The sequence below is a fragment of the Macrobrachium rosenbergii genome, chromosome 13 (genome assembly GCF_040412425.1).
Source record: "Macrobrachium rosenbergii isolate ZJJX-2024 chromosome 13, ASM4041242v1, whole genome shotgun sequence".
Lineage (NCBI taxonomy): Eukaryota > Metazoa > Arthropoda > Malacostraca > Decapoda > Palaemonidae > Macrobrachium > Macrobrachium rosenbergii.
Genome location: NC_089753.1, coordinates 48459429 through 48478671, shown reverse-complemented (window position 1 = coordinate 48478671; position 19243 = coordinate 48459429). Strand labels below are relative to the sequence as shown.

The 19243-nt window shown below is 36.3% G+C and overlaps 1 protein-coding gene across 2 annotated transcripts in view; it reads right to left on the bottom strand.

The window, feature by feature from the left end:
- The window catches only part of synr (sayonara), a 149165-nt gene that overhangs the window by 58778 nt on the left and 71144 nt on the right, over window positions 1–19243 (bottom strand). Inside the window, exons 4-6 of one of the 2 annotated variants that reach the window (XM_067115440.1) lie at window positions 10761–10793; window positions 8896–9068; window positions 6676–6799 (exon numbers count right to left, since the gene is read on the bottom strand). In XM_067115440.1, the coding sequence (XP_066971541.1) occupies window positions 6676–6799; window positions 8896–9068; window positions 10761–10793 (330 nt within the window). Of the gene's footprint in view, window positions 1–2613; window positions 2753–6675; window positions 6800–8895; window positions 9069–10760; window positions 10794–19243 lie in introns of both variants that reach the window. The other variant, XM_067115439.1, reaches the window with a different exon arrangement.

The following is a 19243-nucleotide window of genomic DNA, read 5'->3' as shown; positions in this document are numbered from 1 at the left end:
TCTACCAGTGCCTTAAAAAAAGATAAAAAAGAGTTCTACCAGTGCCTGATAGATAAAAAAGACTATAAGAGTTCTACCAGTGTCTTAAGATAAAAAGATAAACTATCAGAGTTCTAACAGTGCCTTAAGATAAAAAGATAGCAGACTATAAAGAGTTCTACCAGTGCCTGAAAATAAAAAGATAGCAGACTATAGAGTTCTACCAGAGTTCTTAAGATAAAAAAGATGGCCAGTGCCTTAGTGCCTGAAAATAAAAAAAAAGATAGCAGACTATAAGAGTTCTACCAGTGCCTTAAGATAAAAAAGCAGACTATAAGAGTTCTAGCAAAATAAAAAAGACTATCATAAGAGTTCTACCAGTGTCTTAAGATAAAAAGATGCAGACTATCAGAGTTCTAACAGTGCCTAAAGATAAAAAAAGATAGATAAAAAAAGACTACTACAGTGCCTGAAGATAAAAAAGATAAAAAAAAGATAGCAGACTATAAGAGTTCTACCAGTGTCTTAAGATAAAAAAGATGGCGACTATCAGAGTTCTAACAGTGCCTTAAGATAAAAAAGATAGCAGACTATAAGAGTTCTACCAGTGTCTTAAGATAAAAAAGATAGCAGACTATAAGAGTTCTACCAGTGTCTTAAGATAAAAAAGATAGCAGACTATAAGAGTTCTACCAGTGCCTTAAGATAAAAAAAAATAGCAGACTATAAAGATAAAAAGATAGCAGAGTTCTACCAGTGCCTGAAGATAAAAAATAGCAGACTATAAGAGTTCTAGTGTCTTAAGATAAAAAAGATGGATAAAAAAATGGCTATCAGAGTTCTACCAGTGCCTTAAGATAAAAAAAGATAGCAGACTGTCAGAGTCCTACCAGTGCCTTAAGATAAAAAAAAGATAGCAAACAAAAAAGTCAGGGATAAAAAAGATTATAATAATTCTACCAGTGTCTTAAGATAAAAAAGATAGCAGACTATCATAGTTCTACCAGTGTCTTAAGATGAAAAAGATAGCAGACTATCAGAGTTCTACCAGTGTCTTAAGATAAAAAAGATGACAGACTATCAGAGTTCTACCAGTGCCTTAAAGATAAAAAAGATAGCGACTATCAGGGTTCTACCACTGACTTAAAGAAAAAAAGATAGTGACTACCAGAGTTCTACCAGTGCCTTAGAGATAAAAAAAGATAGCAGACTATAAGAGTTCTACCAGTGCCTTAAGATAAAAAAGATAGCAGACTATCATAGTTCTACCAGTGTCTTAAGATAAAAAAGAGCAGACTATCAGAGTTCTACCAGTGCCTTAAGATAAAAAAGATAGCAGATTATAAGAGTTCTACAGTGCCTGAAGATAAAAAAAAAAGATAGCAGACAATAAGAGCTCTACCAGTGCCTTAAGATAAAAAAGATAGCGGATTATAAGAGTTCTGCCAGTGCCTGAAGATAAAAAAAATAGCAGACTATAAGAGTTCTACCAGTCCCTTAAGATAAAAAAGATAGCAGACTATCATAGTTCTACCAGTGCCTTAAGATAAAAAAGATAGCAGACTGTAAGAGTTCTACCAGTGCCTGAAGATAAAAAAAGATAGCAACTATCAGAGTTCTACCAGTGCCTTAAAGATAAAAAAGATAGCAGACTATCACAGTTCTACCAGTGCCTTAAGGTAAAAAAGATAGCAGACTATCAGAGTCCTACCAGTGCCTTAAAGATAAAAAAGATAGCGACCATCAGGGTTCTACCAGTGACTTAAAAATAAAAAAGATAGCGACTATCAGAGTTCTACCAGTGCCTTAAGATAAAAAAGATAGCAGACTATAAGAGTTCTACCAGTGCCTTAAGATAAAAAAGATAGCAGACTATCAGGGTTCTACCAGTGACTTAAAGATAAAAAATACAGTGACTACAGTGTCTTAAGATAAAAAAGATAGCAGACTATAAGAGTTCTACCAGTGCCTGAAGATAAAAAAGATAGCGGATTATAAGAGTTCTACCAGTGCCTTAAGATAAAAGAGATAGCAGATTATAAAAGTTCTACAGTGCCTGAAGATAAAAAAAGATAGCAGACTATAAGAGTTCTACCAGTGCCTTAAGATAAAAAAAGATTGTAGACCATCATAGTTCTACCAGTGCCTTAAGATAAAAAAGATAGCAGACTATAAGAGTCTACCAGTGCCTGAAGATAAAAAACATAGCAACTATCAGAGTTCTACCAGTGTCTTAAAGATAAAAAAGATAGCAGACTATCACAGGTCTACCAGTGCCTTAAGATAAAAAAGATAGCAGACTATAAGAGTTCTACCAGTGCCTGAAGATAAAAAAGATAGCGACTATCAGAGTTCTACCAGCACTTAATTATAAAAAGGATAGAAGAGTCCTATTAGTGCCTTAAAGGTAAAAAAGATACAGACTATCAGAGTTCTACCAGTGCCTTAAAGATAAACAAGATAACAGACTATCAGAGTGCTACCAGTGCCTTAAAGATAAAAAAAGATAGCCAATTATCAGGGTTCTACTAGTGCCTTCATTATAAAAAAAGATAGAAGAGTTCTATTAATGCCTTAAATATAAAGTCTCAAGTTGGGAGGAGCTTAACCTAAGCCACTTAAGGTAACTCCAACCTGCTTATTCAAGGCAGCCAGATATTCAGCCTTCTCCTTGGCCATCTGTTCATCGAAAGAGTTCCCCATCTCCAGCAGAGTCGCCTTCAGGTCTCCGTCAGAGTTCTCTAGCAAATCAACGTCCGCTTTCTCTTTCTCCCTGGGCGTTAGCAAGTTGTTGGTGAAGATTAGTCAGATGGAAAGGAGTCTTGTTGTCGGAAGAAAATGGGATGCTGGAGGGTGAGTGAAATGTGGTTGCAGAGAGAAAACGGGATGCAGTTGTCAAAAGAAAACAGAATGCAAGAGGGTGGGAAGATTTCCAAAGAAAATGGGATGCGAGAGGGCGGAAAGTATCGTTCAAAGAAAACGGGATGTGAGAGGGTGGGAAGGTGGTGGTCGTCAAAAGAAAACAGGATTGGGAGAGAGTGTGAGGGAGGTCGTCAAAAGAAAACGGGATGGGAGAGGGTGGGAAGGAGGTTGTCAAAAGAAAATGGGATGCGAGAGAGTGGGATGTGATCATCAAACGAAATGAGATGGGAGAGAGTGGGATGTGGTCACTGAAAGAAACCGGATGGGAGAGAGCTGGATGTGTTCGTTGAAAGAAAATGGGAAGCGAGAGAGTGGGGGGAGGTCGTCGAAAGAAAACGGGATGCAGTTGTCAAAATAAAACGGGATGGGAAAGCGTGGTAGGGAGTTCATCAAAAGAAAATGGGATAAGGTTGTTAAAAAAAATGGGATATACGAAAGAGTGGGAAGGAGGTCGTAGAAAGAAAATGGGATGTGGTTGTCAAAACGGGATGCGAGAGGGTTGGAGGGAGGCGGTCATCTGGGAGGGAGTAGGGGGTGGAAAGGAGAGGGAGTTGGGAGAAGGAGGAAATTTGGAAAAGAGGGAAAGCACAGGTAGGATATTGAGTCCAAATGGGAGAGGAAAAATTTGGAGTGAATGTAGAAGAGGTTCTCGTGAAAGGACAGGAAAGACGTTTGAGTGAATCACAAGATGATGGAAAATGTAAGAGAGAGAGAGAGAGAGAGAGAGAGAGAGAGAGAGAGAGAGAGAGAGAGAGAGAGAGAGTCCGAAGATGATGAATGACAGGGAAAACGCTCAGGTGGACGACACGAAGAAGAATGCTTGCACAAGATAAATTACTTTCAGGATTGATTGATCCGTTGCGTGTTCTCTTGCGGCGCAGAGTTTGAATGCGGGATGATGGCATGAACGAGGACGCTACAATGATAAGAAGCACGAAGAAATGACGAAGAAGATAAAGCCTCGAGGAGGTCTGAGAGGTTTTTGAAAGAGGGAGAAATGGAATCATAAGTACGACCTCAGGAGGCAGATATCCCAAAATACCTAGTAAATAAAGGAATGCAAACAAGAGTAAATGAAAAATACCTAAAAAAAAAGACTGATAAAAAGGAAATAGAGGAAAAAGGGATAACTGAAACTCAAGCAGATAATGAACAAGTATACCTCCAAGTGTTTGTTTACAGGAATAGAGAACCGAGTTGGGCCATAAAAAAGGAATTGCACAGAGCGAAAATAAAGAAGGGATACAGAGATACGTTACAAAAAGAGACTGATAAAACTGGAATAGAGGAAAAAGGGATAACTGTAACTCAGGCAGATAATGAACAGGTATAACTCTTTGTGTTTGTTTGCAGGAATGGAGAACCGAGTAGGGCCACAAAAAAGGACACACAAAGGGAAAGAAAGGATGCAGAGATACGTTACAAAGCTGAAGGAGAAATTAGGATGAGAAGACGAAGATAATAGTAGGAAAGGGAAACAAAGATTGGAAAGCCACGGGAGATTGAGAGCGAAGTGAAAGTCAAGGGAAAGTAAAGTAAGAGAGAGAGAGAGGGGGGGGCATGCTATACCTTTGGTGTAAAGAAAAGGGGAGGGCACTAGAGAGAGAGAGAGAGAGAGAGAGAGAGAGAGAGAGAGAGAGAGAGAGAGAGAGGGGGGGCATGCTATGCCCCTTTGGCGTAAAGAAAGAGGGAGGGTAGGGGAGAGAGAGAGAGAGAGAGAGAGAGAGAGAGAGAGAGAGAGAGAGAGAGGCATGCTAGAGACTGGCGTAAAGAAAAAGGGAGGGCACTGGAGAGAGAGAGAGAGAGAGAGAGAGAGAGAGAGAGAGAGAGAGAGAGAGAGAGAGGCATGCTATGCCCTTTGGCGTAAAGAAAAAGGGAGGGCACCGGAGAGAGAGAGAGAGAGAGAGAGAGAGAGAGAGAGAGAGAGAGAGAGAGAGAGAGAGGAATGAAAATCAGAAGACAATGATAACATACCTTAGTGAATCTGGATAGCCAGATTGCTAAGATTAAGACTGGATTTTGCAAAGGAAAACATAAGTATTACAAAAAGTAAAGAGGCAGCAGAAATAAATAATAAACGAGTAATAAAAATCTCAGGAAAAGAAAATGCAGGAGAAGAGATATAGGTGTGAATGAACGCAGTGACAAAAGAGAGTCAATGATTTGTAAATACCTAAAACTGGGAAATTAAAAAGGAAATGAAAACTGTCGAATAATCAAAACAGGGGTTATAACATATCCATGTGAAAGGAGGAGAATATATGGTATATATATTTTAGTAAAAGAGGTAAAATAGAAAATAATAAAAAAGAGGCAGAGAAATGACAGGAACGCGAAAAGGTAAAGAAAAAACAGCTTTCCGGTCTGTGTTTCAAGGACAGAAGAACTGGTATTTAAAAGGGACGAAATTAATTGACAGTATGCCACGTCAGTTATCAACTGTAACGAGATTTAGTCTGATGACAAAAACATAAAATATTATTATTACGATCTTTTCGATTTCAGGTTCGAATCTTCCCAAAAATACGCTTTCGTCTTGGCGTTCTAACAAACATCTTCGTATATTCTGAAAAGAGATTTACCATATCCTTAATAGTCAAGTTTTAAAAATGGTGAGTTCTCTCGTGTTGAACTGTCTTCAAATCACTATACCTATCTATTTATCTATCTGTCTGTCTATCTACCTATCTATCTACAGAGCCCACATAACTGATCCCACCATCCAGAACAAAGTCAATGTTTATTACAATTAATATTATTCGTTTCCTCTGAAGTGATTTTGTTTTTTGACAGCTCTTTGATCTGTGACACTGGAAAATTGGTTAACGAATAACTTTTTTCCTTGTTTCTAGTCCAGTATGATCCCACACTTATTTTTTTAGTTTCGTATGACCCCATGTGACCTACTTCGAATGGTTCAGTGATTCTGCTCCATATATGTTGCTATTTTTCAAGTGACTTTTAATCATTTGTTTTTATGTTTGTATGTTCATCTATATATTTCAATGTGTCTGCGTGCATGTCCTTTGTGTCACTCTGAATATCTTTCATCAAAAATGCTCTAGACAAACAATGAGTAGAACATACTACATTACTGCATTCAAATTCAACTTTCTCCTCTTGCAAACCATTCCAAGTTATTTCATCATTTGCAGTTTCTTTTCATTATCACCAACTACCACTACATCATATGCTAACATTAGCCATTCTAATCTCTCTTCAGGACAATTTTTCTTATCCTGCGAATTTGTACCTACACAAACAGTCCTTACCTACCATTCTCTCTTCACTTCATCCTCTAAAAACATTAAACGCCCACGCTGGAGGCCAACTTTTACAGTAAGCTAGTCACTCCCCCACCTACATTTTCTAACATAAGCTTCAATTATCTAAGTCATTTGCCTTGGTTCTTGTATCCATGGAGTTTTAAATGTTTTAAGTGTCTGTTTAGCATGAGATTTATCAACAATCTGCCAGCAGTGTATAGTCTTCACACTTCAGAGTGCTGCACAATGCAGATGATAATCAAAAGATTGAGATGCTGTTAAGGTGAGGACAGTGTCACTAAAAAATTGATAGATATCACATTCTGATAAGAAAATGGTCAGATTCTCAATCAATGGTAATTAGTAAGCATGCTTCTTGTACAGAGACTGGAAATACATTTAATTTATCAGTCCCTTTTCCAAGTGATGCTTTTATTATTTGTGTGTGTATGTTTTTTTATCAAATGTGCTTGCATATGCGTGCATGTATCATAAGTGTATTATATACCTTTTTGTTGGCAGCATCGAGGTACTGCTCTTGTTCTGGTGTCAGTGGGTCCTCCTGAATCCCGTTTTCTATGAAGAAACTCCTAGTCTCCAAACTATCAGCGGTACCCTCTCCAAAAGACGCACTGAAGTGACCAATATGTTAATGATCAATTTAAAAAGGATAATTGTGATCTCGCCCATGGATCAAAATCCCTCATTTTATCAGGGAACCTCGAATCCTTCATTTCTCTTTTAATTTCCTTGAGCACGGATAAAAATCATGTATTTGAACTTGTTTCTGTCAAATGTACGGCTTAGAAATAATGCAATTACTGTATAATTAAACTGAATGAAACCCGTTTTGTTTTTACATACGTGTCTAGACTCGAAATACTTTTGACATGGCACGTACATGAGAAAGGCCCATAAAATATTATTTACACAACGAAAACATATTTCGATTAACGAACTTCTTTTATCCTTTTTAGTTCCTCGTTGGACATGTGGGTTCCGTTCTCAGCTAGCACTCTGCTGGTCGCGCGAATCTCCGACCGGCCAATGAAGAATAAGAGGAATTTATTTCTGGTGACAGAAATTAATTTCTCCTATAATGTGGTTCGGATTCCACAATAAGCTGTAGGTTCCGTTGCTGGGTAACCAATTGGTTCTTAGCCACGTAAAATAAATCTAATCCTTAGGGCCAGCCCTCCCTAGGAGAGCTGTTAATCAGCTCAGTGGTCTGGTTAAACTAAGGTATACTTAACTTGATCACTGGTGAATGTGGACAGTTATCAAGTGACAGGTGTGTTTATAAGGCATATTCAAGTGTAGCACTACGACACTGGTTATACGAAGAAGTCACGTGACCTGTGATAGAAATGGGTCAGAAATTTGCTGTTGTTTTGGTTCTCGTTAGCTCCCACTTGTGTCGAGTTTAGTGGGCGTACCCGCTGGAACACCTGCTGGACAACAGGTCTTGAGTCTAACTTGCCTGTGAAGTCCGATTTCCAGTGTCATCCTGACGGATTCATATTGTTAATTTGACTGATGATGGCAGATCCGAGAATCTTCCTTTTGTATGGGTAACTAATTGTGAAAAACCAGCTCAGCCCCACTCCAATTTATGGTATGGTCAATATCCTTCATATGTACATAAACCCCCTAGCACTCTTGAGCATATCGTACTGGTCTTTTATGCTCAATCAGTCTCTGTTCGATGGCTCTACCTGTCTCCCCAGCGTAAATTTCATTATGGTCAGGCCTTGTTTATAAGATTCCATGTAATAACTGTAATCAAATTTACACTGGGGTGACAGGTAGATCCATCTCACAAAGATTAACACAGCATAAAAGATCAGTAAGAAATAGTTCAGAGAACTTGGGGATTTTCTTGCATATGAGGGCTGCTGGTAATACCAAAGACTAGAGTGGGGTGGGTCCGAGATGCCCATACACCAGGAAGATTCTGCAGTCTGCCATCATCAGTCATGCTATCAAAATGAATCTTTAGACCTATTATCAAGCAAGTGCTCCAGCGGATATGCCCACCAGACTAGACACAGGGACTGATCCCTTTCCATCACAGGTCAACTGACTTCTACATATCACCAGCGTCATATTGCCACACCTGTGTATGACGTATGCATAAACATGTCACTTACCAACTCTCCTAATTCACCAGTGATCAGGATTACATAAGTTTGCTAAGTGAAATATAAAGTTTTGTCGTGTAAATAACCTTTTTGTGGGTTCTTTAACTTCACAGAACCCTGTTAGATTACAGTGAAAGACATTCATGGCACGGGAAACAATAACAGATAAAAAAACAGAGCAAAGAGAAAGGTTTGGGTGGAAAAAAAATGCATTTAAGAAAATCACATAAATTACGTAAATACTGAATTAAATTACTGGGAAAACAGTGGATGGAATTGGCATTTACTTATAACTATTTAAACTTTTAAGCTCTCTTTTCATAATACATTAACAAAATATCTCATCACATTGTTTTTTTTTATTTTAAAAGGTATTAACGACAAAAGTCTTGCTTTAAAGATATTTTCAAATTCATATGAACTCGTCTGTCTTTGCAGATTATCAGTAAAAAACAAAAAATCTTACAAACCAGTTTAAGAGGCAATTTAAAATTATAAATTGAAAATACATTAGAAATCATTAACAAAACACCATTTCAAAGTTCTCGAAAATAAACGGGAAACGAAAAACAACACAATTCTCTTACGTCTGTTTCTCAAGTTCCTGAAGGTGGACCTCCAGGGTCTCGATCTCATTGGTAAGCTTCCCCAGCTGGTCGGACTTCAGTTCTAGAGGTTGTATTGGGTTGTTCTGCTCCTCCTCGGCGATTTCACGCTCCACCTGGAGGTATTCCTCCAAGGTGGAGCGATCGACCGTGATCTGCAAGACAGAATAAGGTTACGAAGGCGAATTCAAGAATTATCGGATGAAACGTCCTGTCAGTAACATACGCCATCTTTGTTTACACTCATGCTCATTGGGGATTGGTACACCCATGCAGTGACGTCACGTCCGGTTGCAGTATATAAAACAGACCTCATTTAAACAGGATGGTATCTATTGGAGATTTTATTCACAAAAGTTGCAAGTTTTCAGAGACTGTTCCCACCGTCCGGTACAGTTTAATATACGTATACAGTATGTTATATATATATATATATATATATATATATATATATATATATATATATATATATATATATATATATATATATATATATATATATCGCTTGCACAATTGTACTGTGCATTCATGCAAATAATAACAGGACCTCATTTAAACAGGATGGTATCTAATGGAGCTTTAATTCACAAAAGTTAACACACACACACACACACATATATATATATATATATATATATATATATATATATATATATAAAATATATATATAAAATCCTTCCAATAAAAACTTAATTCCTATCCATTTGTTTAATAACTCCACCTTCAAAATTGTCCAGAATTTTGAAACGTGGACCCTTCCTCTGTCAAGATTTTTGGCTTAGGAATTAACAGCAACAGCATATCTCAGAAATCAAATTATAAACCAGGGTCAGGCGTTGCTATGGAAACCCCCTCAGCCTCACCCCTTGGGTAATGATAAGACTATAATAACGGTCATGCCATTTGCATGATAACATACAAAGGGTAAGACATGGGAATTCATAAATTGTTCATTTTTAAATATTTCGGTAATATCTTGGTGCTCATGTAACTGAATCATGTCTAGACACACTTTCAACGATGGGGCTTTGCATCTCATTAACGGTCACTTATTAAAACTCGTGTGATGTGGACATCTGCAGAAGAAGGTTCATTCTGGGTGTTAATCTCTCCGTTCTGGAAATGTGAGGAAATTAAATTGAGAATGTAATAAAATTCTGGAGAAGTATCTCTCGCTTTTTACCTTCTCGTAGATTGAATATATTCATTAATATTGCGACAACAGCAGCTTGATTAATTCCAAGTTATGTTTTATTTCAAATCCTTGGGATTAATGCCGCGGAGTCTTTTGATGTGAGCGTTGAAAGCAAAAAAATGCTGGACAAAAAGGCCTTTGTATTAGGTTGCAAAATGTCACGGTCACTTCAAGAATAAATGTCGCAGTATCACTTCAAGAATATGTAGACTGTAGAATGTAACGGTGTCACTCCAGGAATATGTAGCGACCAACAGATTTTCTCGTTCGATGGTGTCTCCATTTGTTTGAAAACCAAACATGATATGTTGTGGCTTTGCTACGTATGCAAATATATGCATGCTGTTAAAGCAGTTTTACCTAAACCTCTTTCTCAAACACCCCAAACTGAATTCTTTTAAACTATTATTATATCACAATCAAGGTCATGTGGGTTAGTGTCAATATGGGGATCTTATTTATTTATCTGATTGTGTAGGCTATAGATAATAGCAAAAAATAAATATCAATCTTTTCATACACATTAAACCATAAACACTACCCACAATGCAGTGCCAATAAAACAACATTATTTTTGTTTAACCAAGCGGACAATATGCAGGTTGGTTTTAAATACAAAAAACGCCTGCCGTCATCAAATTAGGGAGCTTACCTCTCTGGCCGAGTGCGACCTCTCAGCCGTCGACTGTTCGTTGGCAACAGTTGTATGTGTAGGAAGTGCGCAGGCGTGCAGAGTTTGAAGTTTATGAAAATGTGCAGATTAATAAACATTAAACATCAACGTCAACTCTTAGATTCACATGTGTAAGTATCGTTGTATGTGGCGCATGTGTACGTGATATATAACTGTGTGTATTCACGGGTGTTCCAAAGGAGTATTTTATAAAGGGTCCTGTATGGTTCTATAGAGCGGCAGAACAGTATCTGGGACAGTTGTATGTACGGTTCTTAAACAGAACTGAAAGTCAATTACTGAAATGTTACTAAATAGTTACTGAAATGTTGTCAGTTACTTCGGTGATAACTGTTGAAGCAAGGAAAGGAGAATGCAACTATGGAACACCCTATATATATATATATATATATATATATATATATATATATATATATATATATATATATATATATATATATATATATATATATATACATATATATATATATATATATATATATATATGTGTGTGTGTGTGTGTGTGTGTAGAAACGTACTTCATTTTAAGGCTGTTTAGTACCCTAAACAATATGCGTGCTTAAGATCAACTTGTTTGCTTATAACATATAGGAAAAACTTGCTGTGTCATTATTAGAACATCATTTAGATGTTCTTAAAATAATTATTAGTTTAAAAACAGACATATATATAAATTTATTTAAAGTTTTAAGTACAGTAAGTGATATAATACAAAATTATGATGTACTGTACCAAGCACATAGATAATAGAATAAATATTAGTGCAGTTACAAGACAATTTAAAGAATAAATGTACTTAAAATGAAAGAATTATATACACAACCATATAGTTTAAAAAATAATAAATCATATTTTTTAATAAATTAATACAAAAACTGAAATTTAAGTTCATTAACATAAAATACAAAGTGTCTGTATAATCGTGGGAAAATAGCATTCAAATGCTACACTTATAACAGGCATATTATGAAAATATTGTTGCTAGCATACAAAACAAAAACATTATATATTATACCGACATATTTCATGGAACCTGAAAATATTAGATCAACATGTTCATTCATACTTACACACTATAGGCACACTGACGCTGAAATTATAAACTGAAGAGATCAGATTTATGAAATTTCAGCTGTCAAGCCAAGCACTGGGGCACTTCCGGCCATCCAGTGCAAGACAAGAGTTGGAGCTGGAGTGGTTGCACAACAGGTTAAAGAGATCTAGACAATAAGTGAGACGAAGTACAGTACAAAAATCGAAAGGTGGAAATGGTAGAAAACCCCAAAGTTGCCCTTACAAATAACATTTTTAAAGAATGTAGAGCCTATAAATATTCACGTAACTCAAAAAATAAAAAAAGATTCCCAGGCCTCCACACATTACCTTCAGTGTCACTCCAAAAGTAAGCGTGAATACTATATCACTTTGACTATTTCATACATGTAAATGTGTTCGTATACATAACTGCTATCTCGTTTAAAGAATAGAACTGAAAAAAAATATAATTCCTCGAATATTTTCGAAAAAGGATAACACTAGCAAGCTGACAACAGCAAATATTTGATCTACAAAAACGTCAGCTGATAACTGACACGGTAGGATTAACCGTTAGACTCATAAGATTATAGAATCAGGCAATGGATTTTTTGCTTTTATTTACCCTTGTCTAAACATCAATATAGTTTTCCCACCAAGATCTTTTAATACCCTAGATGCTGAAAGCGAAGGTAAGAGGCCACTGAACTTCAAGAGTCGGTTATGGCCAAACCAATTTATTAAAAAAAAAAAAAAAAATTATTCTCTTTTCCCTTACGCAGCCTATACTCATTTCCACAATTATTATGCGTCTTTTCTAAATCATTCAATAAATTAAAATCTGGTTTCAAGAAGTCTAAAGCTAATGGAAATTGCAATAATAAAGTATTTGTCCTATGTTTTAGCAACAGGATATGCATAACAGTTAAACGGAAATTGTGAATAGAATTCATACCTATTTTCGTAACTTCATAAACGATGTTTATAAGTTAGGACGTAGGCTACCAAAAAATGGCTCCATAAAATACGTATTTTTACACGGGCAGCGATATGCATTCAGCCACTATACATAATAATTTCATTTTTATAAATTAGCCCAAGCTTGTTTTATTTCTAACATTATACTTCCCATAGACTTACACAATTGTCAGAGGACGATGTGTTTGACCGAGCCAGGTGGAGGAAAGCTGTCAGAAACATCGACCCCACATACAAGTGGGAAAAGATGCAGAGACAGAAGACTTCTACATCACTCGGTACCCTACCAGCAAGTCGTAATATGAAAACTGACATTTGTGTTACAGCAATGTCTTGTTAGGCTTTGCCTCCTTCTGGAATTAGCAGCTACAGTAAAAAAAATTCGTTACTTTAATGTCATCTAATATAACTATACTAACACGAGTTAGTCATGCTTCTACTGTGTTAATTCAACTTACATTTGCATTTCTTACAAACGCGGATACCGTCGATCTTTCAGGCCAAGATCTTGCCGCAAGATGGCGGACATGGGAGATTTCATTTCAGCCAAACACCTTTCGTGAACTTTGAAGGAAAAAACACTAAAACAGTTTTCTGTGTGACAAGGCCTCGACAGGAAATATGTCTTGCAGTCATGATGTTAAAGTCTAAAAGAATCTTTGTCATGTTTGGACCTAGCTCACTTAGATATAAAGATAAACGTGTCTGAGTGGCTCTCGGAAGGAAGCTGCTAAGTGATAGGCAGCAATGCCAAACGTGTAATTATGTTTGTTTACATTACACAATTACACACCTAAATACAATTGTTTTACCATAAATACGATGTTAAAAAATATCAAAACTAATATGCAAGTTCTAATTCTAAGTCTCACTAACTTTAAAAGTAAAAAAAAAAAGGAAAATTCAAAGAAAGGTTCCAATAATCATTCGCTCTTCTTTCAGCTTTGAAAAGGAATGTAAACAGTACCTGCGGTTCTTGTAGTTCAAGGGACTGAAAATATCCAAGGAAAAAGACCTGATACGTTTTAAATGTCAGAATTCGACACTTTCTGAATAACTGAAAGTGTTTTCCAGTTGCGGAAGTGGCAAAAGTACGTTTAGCTGCCAGGTGTTCTTTTAAGCACCGCTCTTACTCGATTTTCACTAGCCAATGGCACATGATGGTTGGCGTACTCTTGTGCGTTTAGGCCTTCAAAAATTATTGACGGAACTTCGAGAGATAATTAGATCTAGACCTATCTTTTGGTAGATATTGTTTCAAGCAAAAAAAGTCTCCCAGTGCACAATTAGGCTATCCAGCAGCTATAGCATCGTGAGCCTTGTAGGTAACCCTAGGCTGGCTTTCTCGTTAGCCATATTTAGGCTAGAAGGTGGAAATTCCAAAGAAGTACCGAAGGCCTAACCTTCAACGTCGCCTGACTAAAAGGTAAGGTAAACGTTCGTTTCCGGTCCGAACTCAAATTCCAAATGTCAAACATATCGTTTCGACATTTTTCTTTCTGTTTTCGGTATTCAGTTGTCCCGTTCAAGAATTCAACCGGAAATCATTCGTTGTAAAGTTTACGAACCTCAGACCGTAAGCGCGTTTACGTGCAAAGTATGGGCCATCTTTAGCACCAGCCTCTTGGGGATGTGCGTAAACCATAGAAGAATGACGGTAAGTACCATAAACGTAACGTCTTATGTTGTTTGTGATGTTACGGCCGTAACGGCCACGACCGGAGTAGGCTACTTGAAGGTACACAGTACTTTGTACATGATGGTATGTTCGGACCGGAAGCGGACATTATCCAAACGTAAACATAAGCTTTTTGTATTCATTTACTTTTCTGTGTATAATTACTTTTTAGGAATAGGAATCTGGGTATTTGTAGCCAATATGGTAAGGGATATATCCTTCACCAACAGGTTTAGGGCTAGTAGGCTGGGCCTATGTACTGACTCCTTAATTGTTGTCAAATATTTTAACCCTGTATATTTCCTGGCAGTTTTTTTGACTGTTAGGCTGATATTAGGATGTTGCAGAACACAAGGGTATATGTTTCCCCTGCTCCTGTAGGCCCTTATAACATTTGCAGGACTGGATGACTCAGGTGTGAAACCTCCTACCTTACCTAACCTAGGGGGCCATAAAACTTGAAGCCATATTGATTTGCTTACGTATAATTGCTGACAAAGATGTCACAAGGCTGGATTACAGGGATGCATCCTAACCTTACCTTCCCCAATACAATCAAACCTGCGGCTCTGGGTCCCACCAGATCAGTGTGTCATAGATTAAAATGCAGGGGTGTAACCTAACCTTACCCCCCTTAATGTAATTTTGGTTTTTAAAGGAAATTTTTTTCATAAATTTGGATTATTAGGGATATTGCTTTCATAAATATGGTTTATTAAGGATATTGCTTTAAAAAATCAAAACTGTAGGAGGACTCAGTGAACTACAAGTCAAGTTAACAAGTTTATTCTTGAACTTACTATCTAGGTTGTATAACATAAAACAAGAGAGTTATAACATGTGACTTATATTACACATCAGACTGCTCAATACTACTTCCCTCGCATCCTAGCCAAAAAAAAAAAAAGTACTTTTACCCCAACTGTTAGCATCTTCCTTTTACTATCTGTTCAAAGGTTAATTGAGAAACATATCATTAATTTTTTCAAGGTCAGTTTGGCATTACAAACAATTTCCAATGTTCTGGCAATAACTCAAAACTCCCTTAGGGGAGTAGTCCTATCAGTGCACTTCAAGCGGTCCACTATAGGCATTACTTAAGGTTCTTTGCAGTCCCTTCGGTCCCTAGCTGCAACCCCTTTCATTCTTTTTACTGTACCTCCATTCATATTCTCTTTTTCCATCTTTCTTTCACCCTCTCCTAACAACTGTTTCATAGTGCAACTTGCGAGGTTTTCCTCCTGTTACACCTTTAAAACCTCCCCTACTCTCAATTTTCCTTTCAGAGCTGAATGACCTAATAGGTCCAAGTGCTTGGCCTTTGTCCTAAATCTTATATATTCTTATAATAACTCAAAACAAAACAGCTTATTCCAAACTCAAAATATGTGGTGTAGCTTATAATTCATCTTGAAATCTTAAAACAAAATCTACAAAATTTTACAGGCACCAGATTGGAGTATTCTCAAGCCAATTTTCTTAATAACCAGTTAATTTGAGAGGTCCCTTTGTCAGGTTAAATAGCTTTACCATGAAAATCAAAATCTTCCCTCTTGCCAGAAATTTGACGAGGATTAAAAATTTGTATTTATGAATTCACCTTAAATATTTTATTTAGAAATAAGTACATGTACAGTATATTCCCCAGCCAGTTTAAGCTAGCTTATTTTACAAATAAGGCTTATTTTTTCCAGGCCCACACGTACATATGTAATTCAGTATATTGTACTATACTTGCTTCATTTCCATTTTCATAATGAACGACTTAATTTGATAGGACCCTTTATCTTCAATCCTTCCATAAAATTGACCAGAAGTGAAAATATTAATTTATGTAATTCACCTTAAACATTTGTGCTAGTTTAAGCTTAGGTTGTCTATAAGGCTATTTTTTTCCTAGTTTAAGAGAACAGTAGTAATTTAGTATAATATACTGTTCTTACTTCATAACCTAATTTAATTATGTACTTTGGTTTATGCCATAAAAAAGTGACTACTGTTTTTGTAAAATTGGATAACCTAGATAGAAACAGATTTATGAGTTTTTAGCTTATCAAAGTTAGACTTCCCATGGACCTAGCATAGTCTCAGCCTAGCTTTCCTCAAGTGTTAAATGAATCAGGCCTAGCAGACACTTTTTTTATTTTACTAATTTTAGACAAGCTGTGTATCTTGTATGCTAAAATTGAATGTCATAAGTTGATTTAGTCATAAGTTGATTTAGGCTTAGGTCTTGCCATGCAAAATGCCTGAACTGTGCAATCATTATTGCCTGTATGAAGAGGGTACTTTTGCAACAGGTCTTCATGTGTTCAGTCTCATTTTTATACTTCCTAATTTTTAATGTGTAGAGAATGACCTCTTCATTTGTGACACTCTAAGTTGATGCCCATTAAAACATTGAGCAAAAATACAGTTATAGTCATTATATATACGGGTCTTCATTGTGGTATAACCATACTAAATACCAAAAGTATGTATATAAGCACACACCGTGTCAATAATTATAAGCCACATCAAAGCTCAAACTTCCTGAATGGGAGCACAAAAAAAAAAACCCTACTTAGCCAGGAGAACTAGATGAACATTGTATGTACACTGATTGGCTTGAGGTTGAGGAGAGGGAGAGCTAGGAAAACAGCGATTGTTAGTTTTTAAGACGATATTCAAGGGTAAATTGTATACTGTATGTAGTACAGTGCATATGGTTGGCTAACGTGGTAGTATCATACTTAAATGTGCACTGTAGTCCAACATTATTGGTAATTCGTTATTTTTATTTTTTGTTAGACCTGTACATACGCATCATTCATTGTACATACATGTACATTACATACAATAGAATACCTTTTGATATCTCGGTTTGATGATAGTTATTGATCAAGAATATACAGTCTAGATTGGCGTGCGTCTGTGACAAATTTCATTTTGCTTGCAAAATTGTATATCATGGTGCATTGTATAAAAAATGCAGTGATAAAAAAGACAGCACTAATACTAATTTCTTTGGATTATGTACAATTTTTTTAAGGTAGTGTATGTTTTCATAATCATGCCTGGGGTTAGGCTAGGATTTTTGAGTAGACTGGAGGTAGCTTAGTCTAGGCTAGGATGGTCCACATTGGTGTGACAACACTTCGGACATATTAGTGGCTGAAGTCGAGGGATTACCTTATTTTCCCCCCAATTTTCTCTATGAATGATTTATCAGCTCTGCAGTCAAACCTTAGTGTCGTTATAAATTGCTTGTCAATTTTCATTACAGTTATCGTATTAAGGATTCTTATACTTCGTATATTTTATGTCACCTAGTTCCAGACAAAATCGTGTAAATGGTGAAAAGTAAACAAGTGTTCCTTATAGTAAAGCTCCAGTATTAAGTCTCGAAGTTTTATAAAGTGTTTTAACACTGATGGGTATTGCGCACTTGTTTATTTTCTGACCTTGGTATCAGTAGTAATACGACGACGTGTATAAGTAATCACAAAATTTAACATTAGTAGTGTATGGGGTCTATGCTTCTAGAGATACCTTAAGCCAGAAAATAAGTACATGTTCTAATAATAAAAAAATATAATAAAAACTACGGTATTTTTTTGTGGTTTGAATCCGTTTTAAACGCAGAACAAATTAAGTTGAAAAAACCAGCTTTATTGGGCTGAAGAGAGAGAGAGAGAGAGAGAGAGAGAGAGAGAGAGAGAGGTTGAACCGATGAAATTTCAGCGTTTGTTTGGGACTTAATACGGAAGTCGTACTGTACATTAAATATAGTACTGTTTGATGTTGTGATGAATTATTTGAAGCTTACGTGATGTACGCATGTGTGTGTGTATGTTTGTACTTTGTAATTTCGATACACATTTCTCGTTTGCAGTGGCCTACTAGACATTGTAATGAGTAATGTTTGACGCCATTAATTAATTAATTAATTAATTTAATTAGTGGAGAACACCTTTTGCGTGTGTCGTATTTTGCTTGGCAATTCCGACTGTTGCTTGATAGATTGATATTTGTTTCGGTAAATTTGGTGTTGCAACGACTGTGGTCATGATACTTTTAGTATGTGTTTTCCCGTAATTTTTCTTGAAAACTTTTCATTGAATACTTATAAATACTTATGCAGTTCATATTGCGAACACTTAACATAAAATCGCTCTTATGATGAAATTATTCCGAGGACTCCGTACGCAGTGTTTACGTAAGTCCCGTGTAAACAGGAGCATGTTTACAGTCTCACAGTGCAAACAGTAGCATGTTATTCATGTTATTCATTACGGGTCTGGCTGTTTAATCTTCAGTTTGCAGTACAAAGCGAGGTCTTGTAAAAAGCTTGGTACCTTTAATCGATACTGCATTACTTAGTGGGTGGGTGGCTTTGTACATTGTTGTTTTAATTCATAAACAGTGGCTATGTCTAGAATCAACGTCTATAGAATAAGTCTAGAATCAACATCTATAGAGTAAGTCTAGAATCAACATCTGTAGAATAAGTCTAGAATCAACATCTGTAGAGTAAGTCTAGAATCAACGTATGTAGAATAAGTCTAGACTGAACATCTGTAGACTTAGTCTAGAATCAAAATATGTAGAATAAGTATTGGATCAATAACAGTACTCTAATTTTAGGATTAACACGTGTAGAATAAGAATGGTATCAACATCTGTAGACTAATTCTATAATCAACACATGTAGACTAAGCCTAGAATCAACATCTGTAGACTAAGTCTAAATCTAAACTTTAAAACTGTA